This window comes from Schistocerca nitens, chromosome 5, assembly GCF_023898315.1.
Source record: "Schistocerca nitens isolate TAMUIC-IGC-003100 chromosome 5, iqSchNite1.1, whole genome shotgun sequence".
NCBI classification, from domain to species: Eukaryota; Metazoa; Arthropoda; class Insecta; order Orthoptera; family Acrididae; genus Schistocerca; species Schistocerca nitens.
The window spans coordinates 728722090-728735998 of NC_064618.1; the positions used below are offsets into that span (position 1 = coordinate 728722090).

Here is a 13909-nt window from a genome sequence, read left to right on the forward strand (position 1 = left end):
ATTCAAAAAAATAATTGTGTTCAATAACCTTCATTTAAAAAATGTGAAATAAACACAAAACAAGTTTCACACCAAAATAACATTCACTCCAAACAAGCAATATCACCAAATGTTACAGATTAATAATCAAAATTAGAAATACTTCCTGCATTAGACCATAAAACCTCTGCTAGAGAAGATGACTCTGTGTGAGAAGGATGTGAAAAATTGTCAGTTATCATATTTCAGAATTCTCCACAATGGCAGTTCCCAACATGATCATCTTAGTTACTAACAGTAAGGCTTCCTTTGTAAACAAAAGCCCACATATATCTTAAACTAACTTTTATCAATGCATTCAACACAAACTTTTGTAAAGTATATTTTTTCCTCTTCAACATGTATCACTTTGGTGAACAGTGGCCACTGAAGCATTACACTGAGGTGGAGGGGTGTGGGGATGGGGTGGGGGTAGGGGTGGGGGGTGGGGGACGTGGGGGGGGGGGGGGAGAGGAGCAGGAGGGACAGTGGGAACAACTTGTTACAACAGCACTCTTCTTTTGTATAATTACAGAATTTTGCACGTGTGTGTGTGTGTGTGTGTGTGTGAGAGAGAGAGAGAGAGAGAGAGAGAGAGGTTGCTTTTCTTCTTTCATACCTGCATGGGAAATAAAACATATTACCAACCTAAAAAATCTTTCTCTCTCACACACACACACAAACACACAAAAATGCATGTGGACGCACACACATCAACCATGCAATTCTTCACTGCTCATAAGGAGTGCATACACACACACACACACACACACACACACACACACTGTTCATTCATATTGCGAATCTAATTTCTGCTGAAAGTTCGTTTTGCCTACAAAAGAAGACTCGCAACATTATTCCTGTGTTACTTTAACATTTCATATACATTCATTTTAGATCATGTGTACCCAGTATCAGTTATTCCAGTCTTACACCAATTAACATCTCCCCAAAATACACAAAAGGAAAGCCAAAAACACCATTGTCTTCTTCACCAGCACAAATCCATTTGTTCTTATGGTAAAAATCCTGACTGATCTTATGATGCCAATTTTTTGTTCGCTGCTGCATATTGGCCTACCTAGTGTTTTATCTTAATTTTCTCACTGAGCCTCCTGTTGCTAAATAGTGTTTTTAATAATTCACTTACTTTGTTCATGTTTTAACTTTCACAGTCAACTTAATTGAGACATACAGAAAACATTCTGCACACAGCTGTACGGTTTTCATTACTCGACCTCACAATGAATCACAATGTCTTTGGACACAACTGTAGTGCACAAATGTGATGAACATAAATAGAAATACTACATTGTTGTTTTGAAAACAGGTGCTCAACATATGGTTAATATGTTAGTTTTTTGTCCTGTACCAATAACCCTGTTGTGAAATATACAAATATTGAAATAATCAACCAGTGGAAAATCCAGGATGGAATGTAACAATATTATGAAAAGGATAGTTGTTGCTCACAATATAGCAGAGATGCTGAGTTGCAGATAGGCGCAACAGAAAGACTGTTGAAATGTGAGCTTTTGGCCAACAGGGCTTTCATCAAAAATAGACAGCATACACACACACATTCATGCAAATGCAATTCACACAAACATGCTCACAGTCTCTGGTAACTGAAACTATACTGCGAGCAACAGCGCATGATGGGAGAGGCAGCCCCATGGTGGGGGTAAGGAGGAGGCTGGAGTGAGCAGGGGGGTGGATAGCTGGGTAGAGGTGGGGGACGGTACAGTGCTGCTTGTGGGAGCATACAGGGACAAGGTGGAGGATGAGTAGGGCACCCAGGTGGAGTCAGGAGGTTAGACAGAGCGCAGATCCAGCTGTTTCTTGGTCACAGTTTTTCGGTGGCCATTCATGAGGACAGACAGCTTGTTGATTGTCATGCCTATGTAGAATTCAGCACAGTGATTGCTGTTTAGCTTGTAGATCAAATGACTGGTTTTACAGGTAGCCCTGCCTTTGATGGGTTAGGTGATTTTTGTGATTGGACTGGAGTGGGTAGTGGTGGGAGGATGTATGGGACACGTCTTGCATCTATCTCTATTACAGGTATACAATGAGGCAAGGGGTTGGCAGCACTGGTTGTGTAGGGATGGATGAAGATATTATGTAGGTTCAGTGGATGGTAAAATACCACTGTGGGAGTTTTGGGAAGGATAGTGGGTAGGACATTCCTCATTTCATGGCACGATGAAAGGTAGTCAAAACCAGAAATTACAGCAACAGGCACTACGACACCTCAAAAAACTCTCCACCCTGTTCACTTCCGACTCCCACCTTGGGCTACAATTATCCACCACCTCTACAACTACCTCCAAACCTCCTGCACGTCCCCTCATAGCTGACAAACCCCGTATCGCAGACCTACTACATTTACCCCAACCTCAAAAACTCTCTCCCACCACCACTTAGAATCCAAAACCTGTTGCTAAATGATATTTTTAATAATTCGCTTACTTTGTTCATGTTTGTAACTTTCACAGTCAACTGAATTTAGACAGAAAGAAAACACTTTGTACAGAGTTGTAGTGTTTTAATTATCTCACCTCACAACGAACTACAACATGGTTTGGACAGAACTGTATTACACAAACGTGATGAACATAAACATAAACACAACACTTTTCTTTCGAAAACAGGTGCTCAACACGTTGTATGTTGGTTTTTTGTTCTGTACCGATATCCCTAAAGTTCTGAAACCTACAGATATTGAAATAAACAAACAGTGGAAAATTCAGGAAGGAGTCACTACTGGTGCCACCTCCCTTTATATAGCATGCTCATGGCCTTATCACTATTGAACACTACCTTTCCCAACATCTGATGGATTCCAAACCAACAACTTCCTTCCTAGTCGCCATGACCAACTATATCCTTACCCACAATTACTTCTCCTTTGAAGGCATTGCCTATAAACAAATCTGGGGTTCGGTACAGGCTCCCGCATGACACCGTCCTGTCCCGGTCTATTCATGAGACATCTAGAGGAATGCTTCCAAATCACCAAGAATCCAAACCATCACCTGGTTCAGATTCGCTGATGACATCTTCACAATCTAGATCAAGGGTGAGAACAACCTATCCACATTCCTCCAGAACCTCAATACCTTTTCCCCCATTCACTTCACTTGTTCCTACTCAACCCAACAAACCATCTTCCTTGATGCTGACCTCCACCTCAAAGATGGCTACATCAGTACATCTCAAAATGACCAACCCCCAGCAATACCTCAACTTCTACAACTGCCATCCATTCCATACCAAGCTGTCCCTTCCATACAGCCTTGCCACCCGTGGCTGTCACATCTGTAGTGACGAGTAGTCCTTTTCATAATATACCTAGGGTCTCACTGAGGCCTTCACAGACCGTAATTACCCTCCCAACCACATACAAAAACAGATAACCTGTGCCTTACCTTTCAAGTCAGCCACCACCTCACGAAGTCCCACCATCCAGCCACAGAGGAGCATTCCTCTGCTCAGTACCACCCAGGACAGGAGCAACTGAATTACATTCTCTGCCAGGATTTCAACTACCTCATGTCATGCCCTGAAATGAGAAATGTCCTACCCACTATCCTTCCCATCCCTCCCACAGTGGTATTTTGCTGTCCACCGGACCTTCACTATATCCTCATCCATTCCTACACAACCTCTGCTCCTAACCCCTTGCCTAATGGATCATATCCCTGTAATAGACCTACATGCAAGACCTTCCCCATATGTCCTGCCACCACTACCTACTCCAGTCTGGTCACAAACATAAACTATCCCGTCAAAGGCAGGGCTACCTGTGAAACCAGTCATGTGATCTACAAGCTAAGCTGCAGCCACTGTGCTGCATTCTACATGGGGATGACAACCAACGAGCTGTCTGTCCTCATGAATGGCTGACAAAAAACTGTGACCAAGAAACAGCTGGACCACCATGTTGCTGAGCATACCATCCAACAAGACCTTCTTTATTTCAATGATTGATTCACAGCCTGTTCCATCTGGATCCTTCTCACCAACACCACATTTTTTGAACTGCACAGGTGGGAACTCTCCCTGTAATATACCCTTTGTGCCCATAATCCTCCTGACATCAACCTTCATTATTCATTGTCCTTATCCATCTAGCCCCTTCTCTGTTCCCATTCCAGTATTACGCAGCCCTCTATTACACCAATGTACCCTCAGTCTTTTTACTTGACTTGTCTTCTTTTCCACTCCCCCCCCCCCCCCTGTCTAACCTCACGACTGCACCTAGCTGCCCTACCTGTTCTCCACCTCACCTCATCCCTGTATGCTCCCACAAGCAGTACTTTACCATCCCCTGCGCCTACCATGCTGTCCCTCCCTCTCCCTGCCTCAGCTTCCTCTTTATCCGCACCACCAGGTTGCCTCTCCCATCATGCGCTGCTGCTCGCAGTCTGGCTTCAGTTGCCAGAGACAGTGGTCATGTGTATGTGAGTTGCGTTTGTGTGAGTGTGTGTGTATGTGTATGGCATCTATTTTCGATGAAGGCCTTGTTGGCAAAAAGCTCATTTTCCGACTGTCTTTTTGTTGTGCCTATAGCATCTCTGCTATATGGTGAGCAGCAACTATACCTTTCATAATACTGAAATAATGCCTCTTAGTTTCTAAATTTGACGGCATAATTGTATTCAAACCATTTATAACTGTATTTAAGTGTATTATTTTTGCATTTGGTTTAATTAAGCATTAATTTGCATTTCCCAGGGCATTACCATTAACTAGCAGGAAGTCTGTAACACTTGGTTGCAGGAAGTTTGTGTCCAGAATGTATTCTAACACTGACAAATTGTCTGTAGGATTCTGTCTCGGGTTCTCTGGACAGCGTTCATTTGATAAATTTCCTGAAGTTTGGTGAGCACATTTGGCTGGCATTGTCATAGCTTCACCTTCCACTGTTTGTGGTGGACCAGCAATGAAGGGCAAAGATTTGACAATGCCAATCACTGGTACTGGAGCAACATCAGAAAAATTATCAAACAAATGTTTGCCAAAGAACATGGAGCAGAAGTCACCAGGTAATTTGTCAACAAGTGGCCATGAAAGCCTCAACAATTTTATTCTAACATTGTCAGTAGATGGCAGAATTGTTCTTCTGTAGGTTCTGCACGTTACTGCTCTCTGTCGGAAAGAACATAAAGCTTTAAGTCAAAGCAAACTTGGCTCTACCCCTGTCATAAGAAGCTTGTAGAAACGGACAACCTAGCTTTTCACACAGCACAGTACTAGTACAGACTGTGTCAATCTCAACACGCCTCTTCAAACCAGAGAACACATACTCAGAAACAATGTTTCATGTGCAGTTTGTATATATTTCTTTGTTTCTTTGTCATAAATGTGGCCTCACAGCACTATTCCAGAAGCTGCACTTGGCAACAACTCAAATTATCGCCTATAAATTTCACTGAATTGATGGATACAGAGAAGCAAAAACATTGCGAGATAGGGTGGAAGGGCAGGAAACAGTCCGGGAACAAGGGCACGGAAGGACTAATAATAACAGAAAAATATTATGAGGGTGAATGATATTTTTGAAGAACAGTTCCCACCTGTGCATTTCAGGAAACCTAATGTCTGATGATACAGATAGCTTGGTTTATGCAGTGGAGGATATTGTGCAGTGCACAATACTGTGCAGCACATTGTGCAGGGCTGAATGCTGTGCACCTTACTATGTCAGTGGGTGGTCAAGTTTGCTTATGAACACTGTTTGATGAGGGCCATTTGTGTGGATGCAGGTAGATAGCAACTTGCTGGCCATGTTCACATAAAAATCTGTGCAGGAATTACAGCAGAGTTGTCTTTCAAAGGAGCTCCTGTTTCTGGGGGAGTGGGATATATCAGTGACATGAATGGTATAGGACATGCTATGTGAATATATTGTAAAGTTTTCTACCTGAGCCATATAGATTGATACTGCATATGCTAGGTATTAGTTTGAGTACAGTACTTACTTTAAAAAAAATTTATTTGTCATTTGTCATATTTGATTTGTTACATGCTGTCATCAGTCATTTCATTTTTAAGACACAAGAAATATTATGAATTGCAGCCGATTGTAGTTCAGGAAAGTCAATTTTAGTTCAGGAAATGCTTAAATCTTCTTGAAAAAAGTATACTTTTTCTTTTCATGTACCAAGATGGATATAATACATACCACAATATAAACAGCCTCCCTTGTTGGACCAAGAGCAGAGATGGATTCCGGTGCCAAGAATGCATGTGGGACTCTCTCATAGTGAAATATTGTTCCAGCAAATCTTAGGCTTCTCGGAAAGTCAATCCTCCAGTTTCCATTTAAATAATAGTGGCCACTTTCGTTTCTGATTGCTGGAAACAGTATTTGATTTAGTATACTAACAAAAGTAAAACGAACAGCTAACGAAGACAGGCAGAACACCACCAACCTAAGTAGTTGCTAGAGGCCTTCAGTTCATGAACACGTATGTTTGTTGCTCCTGCAGGGATCAGAAGGATGTCATTGTAACCTGAGGAAGAAACAGGAAAAAAATAGTTAACACTATAGGATTTTGATTGCAAAATATTGGGTTGGTGCTTAAGTTCCTAGTGTTTTTCTGTAAGTTCAATAACCACAACAGATACGTATAACATTCAGTTTAGTCATCAATAATATATTTTCCTTCACTATTTACAACAGTCTGCCAATGCTGGGGAAACTTTTTATTTCCAGCATTGTAGAGATAATGTGTTTTTGAAGCAAAGAACTCATCAACCCATGTTTGGAACACATTGTTAACTGCAAGGAAGTTCCTTTGAGGTTGTTTAATAGAGAGCAGAAAAGGTGAAAATCTGAGGGCACAAGATCAGGTGAATAAGGTGGGTGTGGAATAACTTCCCAACCCAACTCCTATACAGCATTTTTTGTCAGTCTAGCAGAATGCAGGCGGCCATTATCATGGTGTAGTACCACTTCACAGAGCCTTCGTGGTTACTGTTCTTGGATTGCATCTGCAAGATGTCTCAGCTGTTGACAACAAATGTCAGCAGTGATTGTTACACCTTGGGAAAGCAATTTGCAGTACACCATGCCATCACAGTTCCACCAGATGCATAACATTATCTTTTCTAGATGTGCACAGCTCTTTGTATGGGGAACTGCTGCTTTATTTGGGCTCAATCATTCCTTTCTTTCCATTACATTAGCATTAAGACATCATTTTTCATCACCATGAATGATACAAGATAGAAATGGTTGGTGTTGTTCATGAGCCAGGTGATGGCGAGGAAGCAGAGAAGCCCTTATTGCCACCTGCTGATTTTTGTGATTTTGGCTTAGAGCATGCAGTACCCAAAACCCAGTTTTTGAACCTTTCCCATTGCATACAAATGTCTCACGATGGTGGAATGATCACATTTGCCAATTCTCAAATGCACTGACATGGATCAGTGTGGATTAATGTGTTTAAACAATCTTCACCAAACCCCAAAGGTCTTCCTGAACATGCTGTGGTCAGTCCAGTAGTATTAACCCCATACATGGCACAAATGTTTCTGGCTGCCTCCATGGCTGTCACCCTTCCACTGAACTCAAACAGAAGAATATGTTGAATGTTTTGATTTTCCCACCTGGTACTCCATTTTCTAGCATCCACACATCCATCTCTATCTCCAAATGACAAAATGGAAATTCAAATAGCAACAGTGAACTACAAATAAAAAATGACAATTGATAAATAAACCTACAGCAACTAGAATACCCACATGCAAAATGAAAATGCTACGAGCTTATGCACCAACCAAATAGTTGCAGCATTTTTACAACCAAAATTAATGATCTGAAAACAAACATCTGGCAAGTGACTGGCTGATTTCAAGTCAAATGAAATGGCAACAGTCAATATAAAATATGTCTCACTAAATAAATTCCAGAATCCAGTTACATTTGTAAATTACCTCAAACTTACTATAGAATGTCCTGTACTATTACAGTGACCTAAAAAAAAAGACATGACAGGATGCCAACATAACTTCGTACATGTACACACCACTGGTAAGTATTAAATGATTAAAGCTGCAATTCTCTGTGACAAGTAGAATGACCACCAGAGTGCATTAGTGTCATTCATTGTTACCAGATCTGTAAAATATATGAAATGATTGTATGACATTACTTGGCTGGGAGGATCTATCTGTGTTTCTTTGGCCACCTGGTGCAGTTGGTAGGGCATACAAAATAATTTAATTGGATACATAAAAAATCGACTCAGCAAGTGGCGGCAGAACACACAAATAAAAGAAGGTTGTGATTGGCAAGCTTTGGGAGCCAGTGTCTCCTTCTTCAGGCAGGAAGTTTGAAGGGGAAGGAAGAGGGGTGAAGGAAAACGACTTGAGAGGTCTAGGAAAAAGGGAAAGTCACCCAGAATCATGGGTCAGGGGAGACTTACTGCACGGGATGAGAAGGAAAGTACATGAACAGAATCAGATGCCATGTACTCATGTGGGACAGTGTTACCAACACCTGACAGAGATTGAAAGGTGCCTCATTGTGAGTCTCCATTAGGTTGGCAGTCAAATCATGCAATATTCAGATTTTTAGTGTCTTTGTATGTGACAGTGGCCCGTTGTTGGACTGTATAACAACATGAGGGCAAGCATACTTATCATCAAGGTTCCAGTTGACCACGTCTGACCACTACAAGGTATTGTTTGCTAGTGCATTGTAACCGCTTCACATCAGTGCCTGCCATCCAAAAACATTCTATGTTGCCTGGATACCATTGGTCACAGACTAGCAGCAACCTGAGTAGGGATTTAACATCCTAGGCACAGGCTGCCATTAAGAACACAACCCAAACAGTTGTGTTTGAAATTGTGATGTGACCAGGAAGCATGGATTACTGATTAATGGTGTTGCATCGTGTAGTGATGATTTGTGGTTCTGTACTACCCCAGATGACCACAGTCGTTGAGTGTGGCAGAGACCTGGGGAGAGGTCCCATTCTTCCAAAGTTTTGGAGAGACACAGCAATGTTACTCCTTTTGTCATGGTGTGAGGAGCCATTGGAAATGACTTTGGGTCAAAGCTGGTAGTGAGTGATAGAACTATGGTGGCACAATGGTATATGTGACAGACATCCTGCGTCCTCATGTGTTCCTCTTGTGTGACCGTTTCGTGGTGCTGTTTTTCATCAGCATAATTCTTGTCCACATATGGCAAGTGTCTCTACAAACTATCTGCATGACATTGAGATACTCCCTTTGTCAGCAAAATCTCTTCATCTGCCCCAATAGCACTTTTGTGGGACTAGCTCAGATATCAACTTCATACTGGTACCACTACCCAAGATATCAGGGACCAGGATATCAAGACCGGCTTGCCTCAGTTCTCATCCAGAAATGGCACATGGTTTTGAACTGTCTGCATGATGTTGAGATACACTCACCGCCAGAAAGGTTCCCCAATCAGTTCCCAATATAGTTTGTGTGGGATCAGCTTGGTTCTCAATTCTGTTCTGGTGCCAGCATCCAGGATATCAGGGATGAGTTACAATAGTTGGAGGGCAGCTTGTCTCAGGAGAGGCTATAACGGCTTTGCAATACCCTTCCCAACCAAATAAGTTCTGTCATCCAGGACGGAGGGGGTGCAAAGTCATACTAATAACTGACTTTTTACTGACAATTTCTTTTTAAATTTGACTCAGTTTTGTGCTGACTGAAATAACATCACATATCCTCTCAACTTGTGAATTTTTATTTCATTTCCTCCTCCCTTTCAGGGTGCTTCACTTTATGTCAGACAGTGTGGATGTTAACTGATCTGTGTAATTAAGTGCTTTCCCCATGGTAAAACATCCAATATTGCATGATATATCTTGAAACAACTACACCGTTGCACAGACAATGGGAAATGAGCACTTTTCATTGCTGAACACTTTTTAATACTAAAAATTAATTTCATTTCAGCAGATGTCCTAATTTCTGGATGAAGAAATTACTGAATAGCATCTGGTTTATTGGTGTTGTCCTACCCCCCCCCCCCCCCCCTGAAGACAGATTGTCAGAATGCTTAAAAGGGACAGTTGTTTCAGCTCTACCCTCTTTCTTCTTTTTTACTTTTGTACAGCTGTCTAACAGACATGCCTCTTTGGTTTCTAGTACATAGACACTTGTGTTTATTAGTGTATATGACTTCCCCCCCCCCCCCCATGAACCATGGACCTTGCTGTTGGTGGGGAGGCTTGCGTGCCTCAGCGATATAGATAGCCGTACCGTAGGTACAACCACAACGGAGGGGTATCTGTTGAGAGGCCAGACAAACGTGTGGTTCCTGAAGAGGGGCAGCAGCCTTTTCAGTAGTTGCAAGGGCAACAGTCTGGATGATTGACTGATCTGGCCTTGTAACAATAACCAAAACGGCCTGGCTGTGCTGGTACTGCGAACGGCTGAAAGCAAGGGGAAACTACGGCCGTAATTTTTCCCGAGGGCATGCAGATTTACTGTATGATTAAATGATGATGGCGTCCTCTTGGGTAAAATATTCCGGAGGTAAAATAGTCCCCCATTCGGATCTCCGGGCGGCGACTACTCAAGAGGATGTCGTTATCAGGAGAAAGAAAACTGGCGTTCTACGGATCGGAGCGTGGAATGTCAGATCCCTTAATCGGGCAGGTAGGTTAGAAAATTTAAAAAGGGAAATGGATAGGTTAAAGTTAGATATAGTGGGAATTAGTGAAGTTCGGTGGCAGGAGGAACAAGACTTCTGGTCAGGTGACTACAGGGTTATCAACACAAAGTCAAATAGGGGTAATGCAGGAGTAGGTTTAATAATGAATAGGAAAATAGGAATGCGGGTAAGCTACTACAAACAGCATAGTGAACGCATAAATGTGGCCAAGATAGATACGAAGCCCACACCTACTACAGTAGTACAAGTTTATATGCCAACTAGCTCTGCAGATGACGAAGAAATTGAAGAAATGTATGATGAAATAAAAGAAATTATTCAGATAGTGAAGGGAGACGAAAATTTAATAGTCATGGGTGACTGGAATTCGAGTGTAGGAAAAGGGAGAGAAGGAAACGTAGTAGGTGAATATGGATTGGGGCTAAGAAATGAAAGAGGAAGCCGCCTGGTAGAATTTTGCACAGATCACAACTTAATGATAGCTAACACTTGGTTTAAGAATCATGATAGAAGGTTGTATACATGGAAGAACCCTGGAGATACTAAAAGGTATCAGATAGATTATATATTGGTAAGACAGAGATTTAGGAACCAGGTTTTAAATTGTAAGACATTTCCAGGGGCAGATGTGGACTCTGACCACAATCTATTGGTTATGACCTGTAGATTAAAACTGAAGAAAGTGGAAAAAGGTGGGAATTTAAGGAGATGGGACCTGGATAAACTGAAAGAACCAGAGGTTGTAGAGAGTTTCAGGGAGAGCATAAGGGAACAATTGACAAGAAAGGGGGAAAGAAATACAGTAGAAGAAGAATGGGTAGCTCTGAGGGATGAAGTAGTGAAGGCAGCAGAGGATCAAATAGGTAAAAAGACGAGGGCTAATAGAAATCCTTGGGTAACAGAAGAAATATTGAATTTAATTGATGAAAGGAGAAAATATAAAAATGCAGTAAATGAAGCAGGCAAAAAGGAATACAAACGTCTCAAAAATGAGATCAACAGGAAGTGCAAAGTGGCTAAGCAGGGATGGCTAGAGGACAAATGTAAGGATGTAGAGGCTTATATAACTAGGGGTAAGATAGATACTGCCTACAGGAAAATTAAAGAGACCTTTGGAGATAAGAGAACCACTTGTATGAACATCAAGAGCTCAGATGGAAACCCAGTTCTAAGCAAAGAAGGGAAAGCAGAAAGGTGGAAGGAGTATATAGAGGGTCTATACAAGGGCGATGTACTTGAGGATAATATTATGGAAATGGAAGAGGATGTAGATGAAGATGAAATGGGAGATACGATACTGCGTGAAGAGTTTGACAGAGCACTGAAAGACCTGAGTCGAAACAAGGCCCCCGGAGTAGACAACATTCCATTGGAACTACTGACGGCCTTGGGAGAGCCAGTCCTGACAAAACTCTACCATCTGGTGAGCAAGATGTATGAAACAGGTGAAATACCCTCAGACTTCAAGAAGAATATAATAATTCCAATCCCAAAGAAATCAGGTGTTGACAGATGTGAAAATTACCGGACAATCAGTTTAATAAGCCACAGCTGCAAAATACTAACATGAATTCTTTACAGACGAATGGAAAAACTAGTAGAAGGCGGCCTCGGGGAAGATCAGTTTGGATTCCGTAGAAATACTGGAACACGTGAGGCAATACTGACCTTACGACTTATCTTAGAAGAAAGATTAAGGAAAGGCAAACCTACGTTTCTAGCATTTGTAGACTTAGAGAAAGCTTTTGACAATGTTGACTGGAATACTCTCTTTCAAATTCTAAAGGTGGCAGGGGTAAAATACAGGGAGCAAAAGGCTATTTACAATTTGTACAGAAACCAGATGGCAGTTATAAGAGTCGAGGGACATGAAAGGGAAGCAGCGGTTGGGAAGGGAGTAAGACAGGGTTGTAGCCTCTCCCCGATGTTATTCAATCTGTATATTGAGCAAGCAGTAAAGGAAAAAAAAGAAGAATTCGGAGTAGGTATTAAAATCCATGGAGAAGAAATAAAAACTTTGAGGTTCGCCGATGACATTGTAATTCTGTCAGAGACAGCAAAGGACTTGGAAGAGCAGTTGAATGGAATGGACAGTGTCTTGAAAGGAGGATATAAGATGAACATCAACAAAAGCAAAACAAGGATAATGGAATGTAGTCGAATTAAGTCGGCTGATGCTGAGGGTATTAGATTAGGAAATGAGACACTTAAAGTAGTAAAGGAGTTTTGCTATTTGGGGTGCAAAATAACTGATGATGGTCGAAGTAGAGAGGATATAAAATGTAGACTGGCAATGGCAAGGAAAGCGTTTCTCAAGAAGAGAAATTTGTTGACATCGAGTATAGATTTAAGTGTCAGGAAGTCATTTCTGAAAGTATTTGTATGGAGTGTAGCGATGTATGGAAGTGAAACATGGACGATAAATAGTTTGGACAAGAAGAGAATAGAAGCTTTCGAAATGTGGTGCTACAGAAGAATGCTGAAGATTAGATGGGTAGATCACATAACTAATGAGGAAGTATTGAATAGGATTGGGGAGAAGAGAAGTTTGTGGCACAACTTGACCAGAAGAAGGGATCGGTTGGTAGGACATGTTCTGAGGCATCAAGGGATCACCAATTTAGTATTGGAGGGCATCGTGGAGGGTAAAAATCGTAGGGGGAGACCAAGAGATGAATACACTAAGCAGATTCAGAAGGATGTAGTTTGCAGTAGGTACTGGGAGATGAAGAAGCTTGCACAGGATAGGATAGCATGGAGAGCTGCATCAAACCAATCTCAGGACTGAAGACCACAACAACAACAACATGACTTTTTTTAAAAAAATTTATTCCCAATTAAAAGAAGATATTTCACTGATGGGGATGTTGTTGTTGTTGTTGTTGTTGTTGTTGTTGTTGTCTTCAATCCTGAGACTAGTTTGATGCAGCTCTCCATGCTACTCTATCCAGTGCAAGCTTCTTCATCTCCCAGTACCTACTGCAACCTACATCCTTCTGAATCTGCTTAGTGTATTCATCTCTTGGTCTCCCTCTATGATTTTTACCCTCCACGCTGCCCTCCAATGCTAAATTTGTGATCCCTTGATGCCTCAGAACATGTCCTACCAACCAGCCCTTTCTTCTTGTCAAGTTGTGCCACAAACTCCTCTTCTCCCCAATTATATTCAATATCTCCTCATTAGTTATGTGATCTACCCATCTAATCTTCAGC

The 13909-nt window shown here is 41.6% G+C and overlaps 1 protein-coding gene across 1 annotated transcript in view; it reads right to left on the bottom strand.

The window, feature by feature from the left end:
- The window catches only part of LOC126260841 (papilin), a 267981-nt gene that overhangs the window by 220709 nt on the left and 33363 nt on the right, over nt 1–13909 (bottom strand). The window contains exons 4-5 of the mRNA XM_049958243.1: nt 6459–6539; nt 6209–6381 (exon numbers count right to left, since the gene is read on the bottom strand). Coding sequence (XP_049814200.1) covers nt 6209–6381; nt 6459–6539 — 254 coding nt within the window. The remainder of the gene's footprint in view (nt 1–6208; nt 6382–6458; nt 6540–13909) is intronic.